Source organism: Canis lupus, chromosome X (genome assembly GCF_048164855.1).
Source record: "Canis lupus baileyi chromosome X, mCanLup2.hap1, whole genome shotgun sequence".
Classification (NCBI taxonomy): Eukaryota; Metazoa; Chordata; class Mammalia; order Carnivora; family Canidae; genus Canis; species Canis lupus.
In genome coordinates this window covers 2,525,903-2,541,109 of record NC_132876.1, presented here as the reverse complement: position 1 = coordinate 2,541,109, position 15,207 = coordinate 2,525,903, and the positions used below count along the sequence as shown (strand labels likewise).

At 65.8% G+C, this 15,207-nt stretch overlaps 1 protein-coding gene across 1 annotated transcript; it reads left to right on the top strand.

Annotated features, from left to right (window-relative positions):
- Positions 1 to 240: 240 nt before the first annotated feature.
- On the top strand, positions 241 to 7,631 carry LOC140627374 (extracellular matrix protein 2-like). Its single transcript, XM_072815612.1, has 9 exons — positions 241 to 489; positions 1,409 to 1,723; positions 2,081 to 2,365; positions 2,843 to 2,958; positions 3,312 to 3,444; positions 3,655 to 3,812; positions 4,267 to 4,406; positions 6,470 to 6,796; positions 7,249 to 7,631. Exons 1-9 carry the CDS (start codon positions 324 to 326, stop codon positions 7,433 to 7,435), a joined length of 1,827 nt encoding a protein of 608 aa, XP_072671713.1. The 5' UTR covers positions 241 to 323; the 3' UTR covers positions 7,436 to 7,631.
- Positions 7,632 to 15,207: the final 7,576 nt, after the last annotated feature.

Genomic DNA, 15,207 nt, shown 5'->3' with positions numbered 1-15,207 from the left:
CTTCCAGCAAAAGACCGGGAGCACTGGAGTCCAAGAAAAATCAACATCTCTTTCTCTTCAGGTGCGAGAAGGGGACATGGGGGGAGGTTGGGGGCAAGGCCTAGGAGGTATTTGTTTGCAGGGGGGGGCGTCCTTCCTGGGGGAGGGCTGGGGCAGGTGGGGGAGGCTCCTAGCACTGCAGCCAGGGCCAGGAGCTTAGGGCACAGGACCGTGTGCACCATCCCTCTTGTGTCCCATCCCGCTGTGGCCACCGCTTCCACCTCTCCCAGCTCTTCAGCCCCTCTGCTGGCCCAGGAGGTCTGCGCGGCCCAAGCGAAGTGGCCATGAGGAGCATGATGCTCCCAGTCCTGGCTCTTTGGGTGGGGTGCTGCCCTGGAGGGGCCCTGGCCGAGCAGAGGCTGAGCCCGAGAGAGCCCGCGGCAACGCCAACCTCCCCGGGCATGCTGACCCTGCAGCCCCCACCGCCCAGCTGGCCTGGGCCCCCCAATGGTGAGTAAGTAGGTGGCACCAGCAGGGAAAGGCTGGCAGGAGGGGAGCACTCTGCCTTGTTATTAGAATCCCCCCTCCGGGAGCAGGGGCAGAAGAAGGCTTGGTAACCCCAAGGCTGCCCACCCAGTGCTCCCCTTGGATAATTCCAAGGGGGCTAGGAGAGACCCTTGGGCCTCAGGGAACCCTCTCTGAGGGTAAGGGGCTTTGCAGACTCTGGGAGGCCCAGTACCCATAGCCCAGGATGAGGGCAGGGGAGGGAAGGAGACCCCCTAGGAGGGGCCACTGCAGCTAGGGCTGGAGTTATGGATCCAAGTGCCCTAAGACCTCCTGAGGAGACTGGGAGACATGTGGGAGGCTGCAAGTGGGGGACCCGGAGCTTGGGAGGGGTGGCACAAGTAGCCCCGGGAGACCAGCTGTGATGTGACCATCTCACAGGCCAGTGGTTGGCTCCACATTTGCTTGCCCCACCCCAAGGTGCAGGGCTGGGATAAGAGGAGCTGGTGGGTGGGCCCAGGCACCCACCCTCTGCAGACAGCAGGACCTGCAAGGGATGCCCATGGATCGTTAAGGTGGGGCTGCCATGTGTTAGAGGGGAGGCAGGTGGGATGACCCAGCCCAGCGGCCGCTGGCCTGCTTGTGACACTGAGCAGAACGCTGCTCTCTCTCTGGTGCTTGGGGTCCTCCAGTCTGGGGCCATGAAAAGGCGGGCAGGAGATACTTGGTGACCTCGGGAGGTAAGGGTCTGTGACAGAAGGCTGAGATCTCCTGAGGACAGGAGAGAGAGGAAGAAGTGAGGCCTGGGCAGAGAGGGGAGGGAAGGGGGGCAGCCTGTGGCTGATCCCCCTCTTAGGACAGAGATGCAGCCTCTCAGCCAGGCGGGGGGCCCAGCCACCCCAGCCCATACTGGCTCCTTCTGCAGGTCAGGCGCGACCCACCCTCAGCAACAGCGGCCTGGACAGGCCTGAGGAAGGAGCCCATGAAGCCTGCACCCAGCCCCCAGGCCCCAGCCGGAAGGCCCTTGCCAGGCCAGGGCCGGCTCAGAGGGAGGCGTCGCCCCCAGCAGCCTGGGACCAGGAGTGGAGTCACTACAAGGGGCCCAGCAGCAAGTGGGCCCAGCCACAGGCCGTAGCCGAAGCCCAAGAGCGGGCGGTGGCCACCAGAGAAGGTCAAGGCAGGAAGACAGGAGGCCGGGGGGCCAGGAGAAGGGGCCCAAAGCCCAGGAGGCCCCCCAAAGGTGAGAACTGGCCAGGACAGGAGCCTGCAGGGGGTAACAGGGCTGTGCCCGAACCTCCGGTGGCTGAAGCCGGGTCACATCTCCCGCAATCATACCGGCATCACCCGCCCCTGGGACCGCGGCCAACTCTCAGCGAGCCCAAGCCGGGCGGCCCGGTGTACAGGCGGGAGAGGGGGCTCTCGAAGCCTGGCTCTCTTCCCTGGCCTGGGGGCCCCCATTCGTGCTAAGGGAAGGGGCCCAGCGGCCTGGTTCCGGCCAATTTGCCGGCAGGTCCAGGGGGCCCCAGGTGAGCTCCTGCCCCTCGACAGACCTCTGGTGCCATGTGACCAAGCTGGGGCCACGTCTGTTGTCCTCCAGGGGTCCTCCGCCGACCTGGCTCAGGGAGCCGGCCTCAAAAGAAGGATGACAGCCAAGGCCAAGGTGGCGGCTGCACCGAGGAGACCACAGACCGTGAGCGGAAGAGGCCGAGGAGCAGGCAAGGGCACGGACACAGGTTTCCGGACCTGGGTGCCGCCGAGCAGGCCATGCCCCCCCTGCCAGCCTCCTGCCTCCTGGCCCGGGCGGCCATCGCCTGCAGCAATGTCAAGATGAAACACATCCCTGCCCTGACTGACCCCGGCCTAGCCACGCTCTACCTGGCCGGTAGGTGACCCCTCTCCCCCACACTCACCCCCGTGGCAGGACTGAGAAGGCCACACACCTGGGCTTGCCCTCTAGTGGGTCCCCAGCCAGGGTGGCTGCTGCGCGGCTGTGCTGGAAGGCCCACCTCCCTGGGGGTCCTGGTTGGCCGTGAGAAGATGCCCCGACCTGGGACAGTGAGAGGAGCCAGCTCCAGGGACGCCCGGGTGGCTCAGTCAGTGAAGCGTCTGCCTTCGGCTCCGGTCACGATCCTGAGGTCCTGGCGTGGGTGCGGGGTGGGGGGGGATCCGTGCTCAGCAGGGAGTCTGCTCCTCCTTCTTGCTCTGCCCCCCTCCGCTTTGGCCCACTTTCTCTCTCTCCGTCTCTCTAAAATAAATAAATGCAAAGAAGAGCCAGCTCCTCCGGCCCAGGTTGGGGAGGTCCTGGCAAAGCGCAGGGGGACAAGGCAGCGGGGACTACAGCCACCCTGTGTCTGCACAGAGAATGAAATCGCCAAGATCCCAGCGCACGCGTTCCGGGGGCTGCCCAATCTGCAGTGGCTGGACCTGAGCAAAAACAAGCTGGATGCCCAGGGCCTGCACCCGGATGCCTTCAAGGTGTGCAGCAGCTTCTCCACTTGTGCCGCCAGGGGGTCTAGACCGGGGGCGGCGGCAGGAGTTGTATATCCGAGATGGCTCCCGGTGTCCATGGATGTCCCCCTCACCCCCGATGCTGCCTGGGGTCTCAGGCCTGGAGGAGGCAGTGCTCGGAGTACCCAGCACGGTGGGCCTCAGTGGTTGCGGTTGACGCGGCCCCGCGAGGGAGCAGCGGTTCTGGGAGACTAGGAAGCCACAGTGCAACCAGATGGGGTCCCCGGGGAGGGCTCGGCCCAAAGCCACGCCCAGAAAGCCTGGCCTGGCTGGTGGCACCCCAGTCCCCAGCCCCCTCTGCTCCCCCCCCACCCCCGCAGAATCTGACCCGGCTGAAACGGCTGAACCTGGATGGGAACTCGCTGGCCGCAGTGCCAGCCTTGCCCGCCTCCCTGCAGGAGCTCAAGCTCAACGACAACGTCCTGCAGGGCCTGCAGCACAGCAGCTTCCGGGGTGCGGGCAGGCCCCTGGGGCGGGGGGCCTGAAGGGGCCTGGGGGGCTGGGGAGCTGGAGGGCAGAGGAGGGAGCAGCGGCTGGGGAGGGGCACCCTGGAGTCTAGGGGCAGGGAGTCTCCGGAGCCCCGGCAGGTACAGGGGCAGCGGGGCGCCCAGAGCTCTGCGGTCGGCTCACATGGGCCTCGCCACCCTCACCCCCACCCCGCAGGGCTCAGCCGGCTGCTGACCCTGGAGGTGGAAGGGAACCAGCTGCATGATGGCAACATCTCTCCCCTGGCCTTCCAGCCCCTACACAGCCTGCTCTACCTGAGACTGGACCGGAACCATCTGCGGACCATCCCACCCGGCCTGCCAGCCTCCCTGCGGGTGAGCCCCAGGCCGGGGAGGCAGCGCTGCAGGCAAAAGCCTGGAGCACCTGCCACCAGCGGGTCCAGCTGCCTGGGAAGGGAGTTTCAGAGATGAACCCACAAAGCCTCTGCGCTCCCCGGCCTCCTCTCTGGCTGACCTGACGTTCCGGAGGCCCGGAGTTGAGCTTTGGGGGCTGACTTGGACCTTCTGGGTGTCCCTGGACAGGGCTCAGGCCCTCGCTGGGCCACATGGTCCCCCTGTTGGACGGTGCTCCTTGGGGCTGTGTCTTGTGTGGCTTTGGGGAGCCGCGGCACAGCTCCCACACGTTGCTGGGCTCCTTTGCACGTGGCCATGCCCCGAGAGGCACAGAGATGCTGACACCTGGGTCTCACGGACGGGGCCAGGTACAAGGGGAGAGGGAGCCAGGTGGGGCAGGTGGGCCCCTCACCCTCACTGTCAGCCCTGGCCCTAGGAGCTGCACCTGGGTACCAATGTCATCGAGGAGGTGACAGAGGGCATGCTGAACCATAGTCACAGCCTCAGCGTGCTGGTGCTCAGCAACAACCAGCTCCAGGAGGACCGGCTGGCACCCCGAGCTTGGACTGATCTCCCGTGAGTGCTGCCACCTGCCCTGGCACCGCCTGAGCTTTACCCCGACAGGTGCACGGAGGCCAGAGAGGGAGGATTCACCCAGAGGAACCCAGACAGGAGGAGGGGTGGCTCTGTGGCTCAGGTCTGGTGTCAGGTGGGTCATGAGCCTCCGTGCCCAGGGCTCAGGGTGGTCCTGAGCCCCCTATGTCCTCCTCCAAGATTTCCTTATGTCGCTCCCACCCAGCAAAATCCCCAAAGCCACAGGAACCCCTTCCTCTGCCCATACCCGGATTCACCCCACAGGCCCCCAGCCAGCTGGCCTGGGATGTGCCATGGGCCTGGACAGAAGGGCAGTTCAGCGGGGAGGTGACAGGGACAGGAAGGGCACGGAAGAGGCAGTGGGCATGGGAAAGCACAGCATCTGAGCTTCCTGGGGCCACACAGGGTACCAGACAGATACCACAAACTGGGGAGCTTACGACCACAGAGTTTTCTACTCCCACAGCTCTGGAGGCCAGAAGCCTAAAAGCCAAGTGGCAGCAGGGCGTCGCTCCCTCTTCAGGCTCTAGGGGACAGTCCTTCCTCGCCTCTTCCAGCTGCGGGCGGCCCCAGGTGTCCCTCGGCTCCGCTCGTGGCCACGGTGCTCCAGTCTCTGCCTCTGTTGTCATGTGGCCTTGTCTGTCCGTCTCTGAGTCTGTCCTCTTGTGTCTCTCATAAAGACACTTGTCACTGAATCTCAGGCCATCCCTAATGCAGGATGAGCTCTTCTGGAGACCCCTCACTTACATCGACAACGATCCCTTTGCCAAATAAGGTCGTGCTCACCGGTTCTGGGCAGACACATATTTGGGGGCCACTAGTCACCCCACTACAGGAAGGGTCCAGGATGAGTCCTTATGGTCTGGTTTGGATAGCAGGGTGGAGGCGCCAACAGAAGGGGTCCAGGGAGGAGAGCCGGCCGTGACAGGCGCTGCCTACCGAAGGGGCAAGGCTGCGGCCCGGGAAGCAGCAGGAGGGCTGGGGAGCGCAATCCATGGGGTCTGGAGACCACCATGGCCGGGCAGCGGGGTGGCAGGCCGGGGTCAACAGACACTCCAACCTGACATTGCAGGGACCAGCGCCTCCCGCCCTGCACCCTCACGTTCCAGGAAAAAGTTACCAGGACGTTTGGGTTTAATTATTCTTTTTTCCTCTCCCCCTCTTGCCAAGGGGGCAAAGGAAAGCAGACAGCGGCCCAGGGCGGGGCCACGCAGCCGCTCCACTCCCACCGCGGGGCCTGGGCAGGGGGCTGGCGGCCAGTCAAGCCCTGCTGGCGCCGCCCAGCTCGTCCCCGCCCGGGGAAGGGGAGGGGGCTGCTGGCAAAGCAGGCTAGGGAGACACTGGAGCCCCGACCCCCGGGGACTGGGGGCCGCGTGGGCCCCAAGGCCAAAGGGCCGACCTCAGCCGCAGGAGCTGGGGGCATCGCCCGGGAAAGCCGCTTCCCCTGCTCGGCCCCGGGCTGGAAGCATCACTACCCTCCGTTCCTGCTCTTCCCCTGCCCGGCCCTGGTTCCGACCCGCAGCCCGCCGTGGAGCCAGTGACCCGGGCTAACAGCCACCCCAGCCCCACCGCCTGCTCGCCTGACCCCTCGGGGTCCCCGGCCCTGACCCCCGGGAGCCTGACTTCCCTTTCCCTCCCGATCTTTCTTCTGCTTCTCGGCCTGGGGTGAGACAGGAAGATGACAGGAGAGCGTAGGGATGAGAGGCAAGGGCCGCGGGGCCGAGACCCAGGCCGAGGAGGGCAGAGCAGAGACAGGCGGAGGTGGGCGAGCGCCTCACTCGTCCCGTGTGCACTGGAGGAGCCCCTTGGCCTCAGTGGCCCTGCGGTGAACAAGGAGGAACCCCACCCGGATCCCCTCTTCGCAGCCTCTTTAGACAGAGGAGGACGCGGAAGCCAGACAGGGCCTGGCCGGCCTCCCGGCCCTTCCCCACCGCTGGGCGCTGCCGGCAGGGAGGGAGCCAAACCCTGCTCTCTCGTGGGGTGTGCACTGGGCACCTGACCGGGGTGCCCGCCGGCTCACTGCACGCCTGCACCCCGGCCCGCAGGAAGCTGGAGGTCCTCGACCTGTCGCACAACCGCCTGGCGCGCGTGCCCTCCTCCCTGCCACGGGGCCTTCGGCGCCTGACGCTGCACCACAACCGCATCGAGCGCATCCCGGCCTACGTGTTTGCGCACATGAGGCCGGGCCTGGAGCTCCTGCGCCTGTCCCACAACAGCCTGCGCACCGACAGCATCCGCGGCACCTCCTTCCTGGGCCTTCGCCGCTCCCTGGCCAAGCTGCTGCTGGACCACAACCAGCTGCGGGCCATCCCACGCGGCCTCCTGGGCCTCAGGGGGCTGCAGGTGCTGCACCTGAGCCACAACGAGATCCGGTAGGGCCGCCTCCTGCACCCCTCACGCCGTCCCAGCCCCCCGCACTGCCGGCCGGGGGTGGGGGGAAGGGCAGCGGAGGCCAGGGTATCCTGCCTGCCAGGTGGGCCCGCGGGAGAAACCGTTTGCTGTCCCCACTGTCCATCACGGTTGCCACCACGGGAGGCTGTGCCCGGTGCTTGGCAGGCCCGGGCAGCCAAGGGCTGCAGATGGCAAAAATCTGGCCGGGGGCTGGCAAAGGGGAGGTGAGAGGGCCCTGGCTGAGCCTCAGGTGAGGAGGTGGCAGGTGGTGGCAGCGACCTGCCTGACCCACTGCCCTGGGTCTGGTGTCTGTGCCTCGGTGGCACCGCCCCCTCCACGCAGAGCCCTCTGCTCCTCTCCTCCTGTGTGACACCTGCCTCCCCTTTCTGAGGTCTTCTCCCCTCTGCTTGACGCTGCCACCCCCACCCTGTAGGCACATGCCCCTGAATTCCATCTGTGACGCTCGAGTGGCTCAGAACTCCAATCTCATCTCCACACACCTGGAGAACAACCTTATTGACCGGCGCCGCATCCCGCCCACCGCCTTCTCCTGCATCCGGGTCTATCGCAGCGTGGTCCTCCGGCCTCAGCAGCGGGAGGGGGTGGCGGAGGGCTCCTAGGAGCCTCCTGCTCCTTTAGGACTGGTGGCAGGGGGTGGGCAGGCCTAGCTCCACTTGATCTTTGCACTACTAGGAGAAAGATCGAGAGGACCCGGCCACTTCAGATGCTCCCACTTCCCACTGAGGGCTGAGGCCCCTTCACTTAGTAAATGGCTCAGCAGGGTGCAGCGCTGGTTTGGACTCGAACATAATGAACATAATAAATGCATTTCATTCAAGCCCCGGAGCCCGCACCAGCCTCCCCCTCTCCCTCCTGGATTTAAGCTGCATTTGCATGCTGGCTCTCGGTGGTGCATAGAGCCCCCAGGGCCTGCATCCTGGACACTGCTCTATTAGCAGGGAGTTAAGAGGGCCTGGTTCCAGAAGCATCTCCAAGAGCCTCCCCACCCCTACCTGCCCTGGCCAGGGTACTGAAGTCACCCTTCACAAGGATGTGGCAGTTCAGCAGCTCAGCTCCGAGCCACCTGGGGGCCAAGCTCAGTGCGGCGGCTCAGGACAGCATCAGTACCTCTCTTCCAGGAGGCATCTGGGTCCCGGTGTGGACCCACAGGGCCTGGCTCTGCTGGCAGAGCACGCTGATGTGGAGGCCCAGGGTGCCCGCCCTTTGTCCTAAAGCCACTCACAGTCACACCAGGGACGCCTTGCCTCCCCCTCTACCCCTAATCCAAGTCCCCGGGTCCTGATCCTGGTTCCCCTCCCCCCATGTCTGGTGCAGGCACATCCCCAGGCCAGCCTGTGGGTCACCAGGGCCGCACCCAAAGTCCTCAGGCAGTGTTGCAGGACCCGAATGTACCTTCATGAGACCCGGTACCAGGGAAGGGTGGAGAGTGCTTGGTCTGTGGAAGGCCAGGCCTGGCCCTGGAACCCAGCGGTGACTGTCCCCCGGGCCAGACTTGCTGCCTGTCTGCCTGGTGGAGAGGCAGACACGGACACCAGCAAGCTGTGAGAGCGCAGCCCGGCCAAGCCCCGAGGACGGGACAGGGCAGCTGTGCTGGGTGGGGACATGGGATCTGCAGAGCTCCCTGAAGCCACCAGGGCAGCGGGACAACTGCCCTAGTGGCTTCACGGGGTCAGCCTTGACAGCTCACGATGCCACCACACCCGATGCTAGGGAGGCTGAGGGACCAGGCAGAGTTCCGCAACCAGTGGAGAGCACAGCTGAGCCTGCCCCTGCCCTCCCCCTGGGACAGTGGGAGGCTCACAGTGGTGTGGGGGCCAGAGACAGAGCCCGGCGACAGGCATCAAGGATGTGGCGGGAGCAGGACCGGCCCTGGCTTTCAGTGTCGCCGGATGTGGGTGGAGAGAGGGAGAAAGGGCAGCGAGTACCCGCTGCAGAGACCCCGCTTGGCCACCGCCTCTGGCTGGGGTCTGGGCCTGGGAACTCTCTTGTGTGGGTCCCATTCTTGAGCCAGCCCCCCACCCCCCCACCCCCGAATTCTCAGCCCAGAAAGGGCCAGACTCGGGCAGGGGGCGGGGAGAGGCCTGGGAAGCTTGGGGAGTGTTTGCTTTGGACTCATCGGAGCATTCCTTCTCCTCCGGGGCCCAGGCCCACAGATATGGCACATCCTGTTTGGGCTGGGTCAGAGGTCAGCAGCCCTGGAGGCGCTGGCCCCCGATGGGAGGGAGGGCTTGCTGCTTTCCCAGCTCTCATGACCGTTCCACCCCAGCTGCCCGCCCGGCCGCTGCTCCCCTGCTCTGGTCAGCCCCCGTGCCCCCCTTCCCTGCAGTCGCGGAGGTCAGGCCCTGGGAGGCACAGAGAGTTCAGGCTAGGCGAACCCCCTCCCCTGCTGGCCTCTCCCCCCTGCTGTTCTCACCTCTGCCGAGCAGATGGGGGGGCGGGGAGTGGGGGGCGCTCAGGAGGAGTCTGGCCATATCCCAGGTCCCAGGGCCTGCAGTTTGTCAAGGCCACTGGCCTGGAGGCAGGAGGAGGGGCAGAGGAGGGCAGGGGACACAGGAGGTGGGCAGCCCCAGGTGGTTACTGGGGTAAATCCCACTTCGGATCGAAGCTGCTGGGCCCTTGGGGTGCTGTCAGGTGGGCTGAACCCAGGCCTGGAAGCCACGCCTGAGCAGACTGGCGCCCAACGTGGCACAGATGCATCTAAGCCCCGAGTGGCTGTCTGCCACTGGGCCCCCCAAAACTGGATTTGCCCCCAGGAGGTTGACTGGGAGGCTCTTGGGGCCACCACCCCGGGGATGGGAGGATAGGAATAGCAGTGGGGGGGGGGGAGATGGCCGGTGACGGATGACGGCCACGCCAAGCCTCGCAGGTGCTCTGGAGCTGAGCGGGTCCTGAGGGGGGCAAGCGGACCCGGCCTGTGCGTAGCCCATCGTCATTACACGGGGGTGCCCGCAAAGGGGCCAGGAGCTCAGGGCAGGCTTGCCAGCAGCTAGAGGCCAGGGGCTTCCGGCCTAGAGGGGAGACTGCCCAGGCGGCATGGCACACCCCCAGGGAGACGTCCCCACGGAGCCCCAGCCCGGGCAGCGAACGAACACGTCATACCGGCTGGCAGGACCAAGCACCCCGCACCCCCCCCCCGCTGTTGCCCTGCAGCCGCCCCTTCTTCACCCACATCCTGGGTCAGCCTTGACAGCTCTTGTGCCAGCATGAGAGAGGCCACTGCCCTCCTCTTCAGGGCAGCCACTGACCCCACTGGAGGGTACAGGGGTAGGCAAGGCCCAGTCAGTCACACCCAAAGCGCTGGGCATCTGAGGGGTGACTACAGTCAGATGGCAGGAAGGGAGGCCGTTGTCAGCCCTCCAACTGAGACAGGAGTCCCATGTAGGGGGGAGGCGGAGGGTCAGGACAGTGGGGGCAAGTGGGGACCAGGAAGGGGGACACATAAGCCAACAAGTGCAGTGGTAGGGAACGGGGACAGGGAGCAGAGGTGTAGCCCTTGGGGCTGGACCGATGTCTCCTCCCCAGGACCTCCGTGGAGCCACGCACCTCTGCCCGCCCCGCCCAGCCACAGTCCCGCTGTCCTGCCCATCGCCTTCCAAATCCTCCGACCTGCCTTCTCCTTTCTATCCCCAGCACCCCCACTTGGGGGCCAGGCTCCCTGCCGACCTCTCTGCACATCTGGTTCCAAGCCTTTCCCCTGCCTCGTACCCCAGGTGGTGGCAAGCTTAGCCCAAGGCCCCACCTCCAGGACAACAGGCCCAGGGCGGAGCAAAGCGTATGTGTCGCATGGTGTGCCCCATGCCTGTTCCACCGCCCCCCAGGCCCTGCCCCGTAACAGTTGCCACCATGGCAGGTGAGCGGAGCCAGTCGGCCAGACACGGGCTGCCCAGGCCCCTCCCCTGTGCTGCCCTCACCCACTGTCCCCACCGGAGCCGCCTGGCCCTGCAGGCAGCAGCCAGATGCAGGCACAGCTCCTGGGGGCCGGCCTCCCCCTGGCGGAAGACCAGGGCCTCCCGGGGTGCCTCAGGGCCTCCCTGTGTCGCACCGGCCTGCCGGGCAGCCCGCAGACGCCTCCCGGTGGCACAGCCCCCTGTCCACCTTCCCTCATCTGGCCACACCCCAGGCCATGCCTCTCTAAAGATAGCCAGACACAGGCCCAGCCTCCGTGGAGACCCCTTCGGGCCCTGAAATTACAGCCTGGCGGCCTGGGCCAGAGAGCCGCTGTGTGATTATGTCCTCGGGGGAAGGTCAAAAAAAGCTCTGGCATACAGAGTGCCAGCTTTCACTGGCCACACCTCGGCTATCGGCGCTGGGAAGCTTCCAGATAGTGGAGGCTCGGCTCACTCTGCACTAGTCGGCTCCCTCTTGGGTGCTTAATGTGAGCCTCGGGAAAGGTTCCCAGGCTCCCACACCCAGGGGGCCCCTGAGCTCCATTAGGTAGGCCACGTCTGGGCTCCAGAGGGTTCCGACGCTAGCCTCTGGGGTGCTCGGGGTGGGAGGGGCTGCCCCCCAGTGGCTCGCCTCCCCCCTCACTGCCCAGCCCCCGAGGCCGTGGAGATGGGGAGTGCAGGAAGCCAGCAGGCTGAGTGAGGCCCATGCACAACGACGACGTGAGCTTGGCTTTGGGGGCTGCGGTGCCCGAGATCCTCAGGGCCCTCTCTGGGATCTCGGCTGAGTTCTGGGCAGGGTCGCTTGCTCAGGATGTGACCTCCGTGTGTGCATGTGCTGCGTCCCTGCCTGGGCATCTGTCCTGGAGGCTAGGGCGTAAGGGGCTCCTCCCTGGGGTGAGAGCACTTGCTCTGGGCTGGCTTTGCAGGAGCCCCGTGTGGCCACTCCAGGGAGAGGCTGGAAGGCAGCCCAGGGGGCCACTGGAGAGCCACCCCTATCCCCAGGAAGCCCTCCCTGCACCCCCAGTGGTGCTAGTACCTAGGCTGGTGCCCCTCCCTCTGTAGCGCTCATCACACTTGGTCACCATCGTGCTTCCTCAAGCACATCCTGGCTTCTGGTCCAGGAACACATGTGCTCGGCAGGGCGGAGAACAGTGAGGCTGGCTGACGCGGTCCCCAGGGAAGGGACAGAGGGACAGACGGGAGATCTGAGGAAAGAGTGAGGAACCGGGAAGCACAGACAGGGAGGACAATGCGTAGAGGCAGAGACGAATGAGCGAATGAGCGAATGAGCAGGGGCCCAGGCAGACAGGGCTCGGCAGGGAGGCCAGAAGGGGGCTGGCGGAGGGCCCCTGCAGCTCGGGCCATGCCGCTCCTTCCAGGCCCCGGAGGCTCATGGGACCAGCAGCTGGGTGGGCTGGAGCTCAGAGGGAGCTCCGTCAACTGCTGGTACCTTGGTGGGGGCCCCTTGGAGCCCCTGGGCCTTGACCCACTGGGCCACCTCCCAGCCTCCTCCCCCCGCCCCAGGGAGCGCCAGCAGCAGCAGCAGATGCGGGGTTTCAAGTGCAAAGGAGACTCGCAGCCCGCCTGCTGGGTGCCCTGCTTCCTGCCCCTCGTCCCCCTCCGACTCCGAGGGCCGGGCACACACAGCTGCGAGCCAGCTGTCGGAGGACAGGCTGCAGCTGAGTCCAGGCCCTTCGCACACAGGCACACAGGACGGCAGTGGGCTTGGCTTAGACGGCCCTGCCCCAGGAGCCCCTCGCAGCTGCTAGCAGCCCTGCCTTCCCTTCGTCCCCGGCCCCCCTCCCTCCTGCACTCGCCCTCGGCCTGGCCCCTGTCCTGTCCCCTGCCTGCCGCCCCTGCCCCGCTCCCTTCGAGCGCCTCGCCCGAACTCTGGGGCCCGGGTCTGGGTGCGGGGGGAACGGGCAGGACAGCCAGGTGAGGGAGCGGCCTGGAGCCTGGAGCAGCAGGCTCAGCCAGCGCCCTGGAGCCCTGGTGGGAAAGCGTGCGGGCTCGGGCAGGAGAGCGCCCTCGTCACCCAGCCCCCGGACCCCCTGACTTGGCCAGCCCTGTCCACCACGTGTTCTGGGGGAGCTAAGACAGCTGCGCATGGGCCTCCTCCGCAGCCCGGGGCCTCAGGAAATGCCTGCTCTTCCTCTGGCCTTGCCCCCGACGCCTGCCCTCCTCTGCCTCCTGCCGCCTCCTCCCCGCGCGGGGAGGCCAGAGGGCAGGGGCCCGCTGACTCTTGTGCGGCCGCAGGGACGTGTTGTTCCCAGCTGGGGGGCAGGTTTTTCCTGGGCTCCGGGAGGAGCAGAGGCCTGGGGAGAAAGAGGGGGAAGGGGAAGGCCCGGACTGAGGTGCTGCCTGGCTGGGCTGGGAGTGGCCCCCAAATTAGAGGGCCCGGCCGGCCGAGTGATTCAGTGGGCCTTGGGCCGGGCGTGCAGTCCGGCCTTATTGCAGACTGCAAACCACAGACACGAGAGCCTTCCAGGCGCAAGAACCGTATTTACAGAGGGATTGCTCCAGATGCGTCCCCCAAGTGCAGAAAAGAGCTGCAGGACGCGCAATGGGCCCTGTGCGGGGTGCTGCCCATCGTCCCTCCCCGCGCCCCCCGACAAGCACCCTCCAGGAGCGGGCCTGGCCAACACCCAAGGCTGTGCAGTGTGCAGGGGACACTGAGGCTGCTGGGTGCCACTGTGCCGATTGCCCCCCACCCCGCTGCTCCTTGCCATGTGCTACTCCTTCCACTACCAACATTTGTCTTCCCTCCTCTTTCTCTTGTCTACTCCAAGTCACCTCCTCCAGGAAGCCCTTCGGAGCCTCTGGTGCTGTGTGTGGCCCCGGAGAGGCCGAAAACAAGAGTGCCCCAGTCCCATCCCCACAGGATGCAGGGCTCAGTTCCCGAGCCCCCAGAGTGGCGTCCCCCAGCAGAGCTCCGGCCACCATACTCACGGCTTTTTGCCCCACCGCAACTCCTGGGGCCGAGGAGCTGAGTGATGGCTCCCGGGGCCCAGCCCCCAGGACGGTGCGGGGTGCAGTGGAGGGCGGCCCGGGGGCCTGAGACCAGCTGGGGCCTCAGGCGCAGCTACAGGCTCCTGGGGCCACAGGTTTGTCTTACGCGGGGTTTTGTGGGGTTTTTTTCATTTTTCAAAAGAGCTTTATTGAGATATAACGCACATGCCATAAAATTCACCGATTTAACACGTCCAGTTCAGTGGTTTTTAGTATGTGTGGTGTGCAACAGCGCCACGGTCCACTTCAGAACACTTCCATCACCCAGAAAAGAAAACTGACGCCTTCAGCCGTCACCCTCTATCCCCGCTTCCTTAGAAGCCGCTCATGCACCTTCTGTCCCTATAGGTTGGCCTATTCTGGATTTTTCGTGTGGAATCATACAATATGTGGGGCTTTGTGACCGGCTTCTTTCCCAGAGCACAGTGTTCTGTGCACGGCCAGGAACTGTGCGTGGGGATGCCGAGGCTCCGTGAGGCTACGGGGGCTTCTACGATCTCGTCTTTCCGCTGCCAGAGAAGTTTCAGGATGTTTCTGAAAAACGTTAAAAACACCAACGAGCAAGCAGACCAATGGCTCCCCCTCTCTAGAAGGGCTTGTGTTCTCGCCAGTCTCTGGCCGGGCCCGGGGATTTGCAGCCATCTCCCCCAGGGAAATAAGAGCTCCCACCCCAGACCCCGTTTTGCCCACGTCTCCCTTCTCCATGGCCTGGAAGCTTCTTGCAGGTAGGCGCCACGGCTTGATCAGGCCACCATGTGTCTCAGGTCCTCAGCGGGGGGCCCTGAACTGACACTGGTGCACATGGAAGGGAGGGGCTCTGGGCCCAGCCACATCCCCAGGCAGAGCCTTCTAGAGCCCACCTGCACTTGGCCCTGGACAGCTTGTCCTCTCTCCATGCACCTTCGTCTCTCGATCTCGAGGCCATGCCCTCCCGTCTTGTTGCCTGCCTTTAGCTTCTCCGGCTGTTCCCTTAGTGGGCCTCCTCACCTCGGTTTCCAGCTGTGTCTACCCTCACCTCGCCGGTGGGAGTCTCCCTCCAGGCCGTGTCAGCCGGTGACAGAGGCTGGCTGTGGCCCCGCTCCGCTGCACGTGGGGTACACGGACCACGGGAGGAAGGGGACCCCACAGGACAGGGAAGACGTGTGCTAAGGCCCTGGGCTCGGGACCGAGGTGGAGCTGGGCTCCTCCGGGCCCTGGGGGAGCAGCTGAGCTCCGCGCGACCACGTGGGGTGGTGGCCGCTGGCGGCCTCTTCCTGGGACCCTTGGCAGGCCCGCCCGGTTCGCCCCTGTACGTGGCCAGCGTGGGGCTCAGCCCCGAGGAAGTGCCCACCCACAGAGCATTCACTGCCTCCTGGGGGACCGCACGGACGGAGTAAAGAAAGATGACTCACTGTTCCACTCTCAGCTTGCCCGGGCCTCTGCGCCTCGGGGCAGGCAGGCTGGGGAAGCCCCCCAGAGTCTGGGACGCCTTCTCG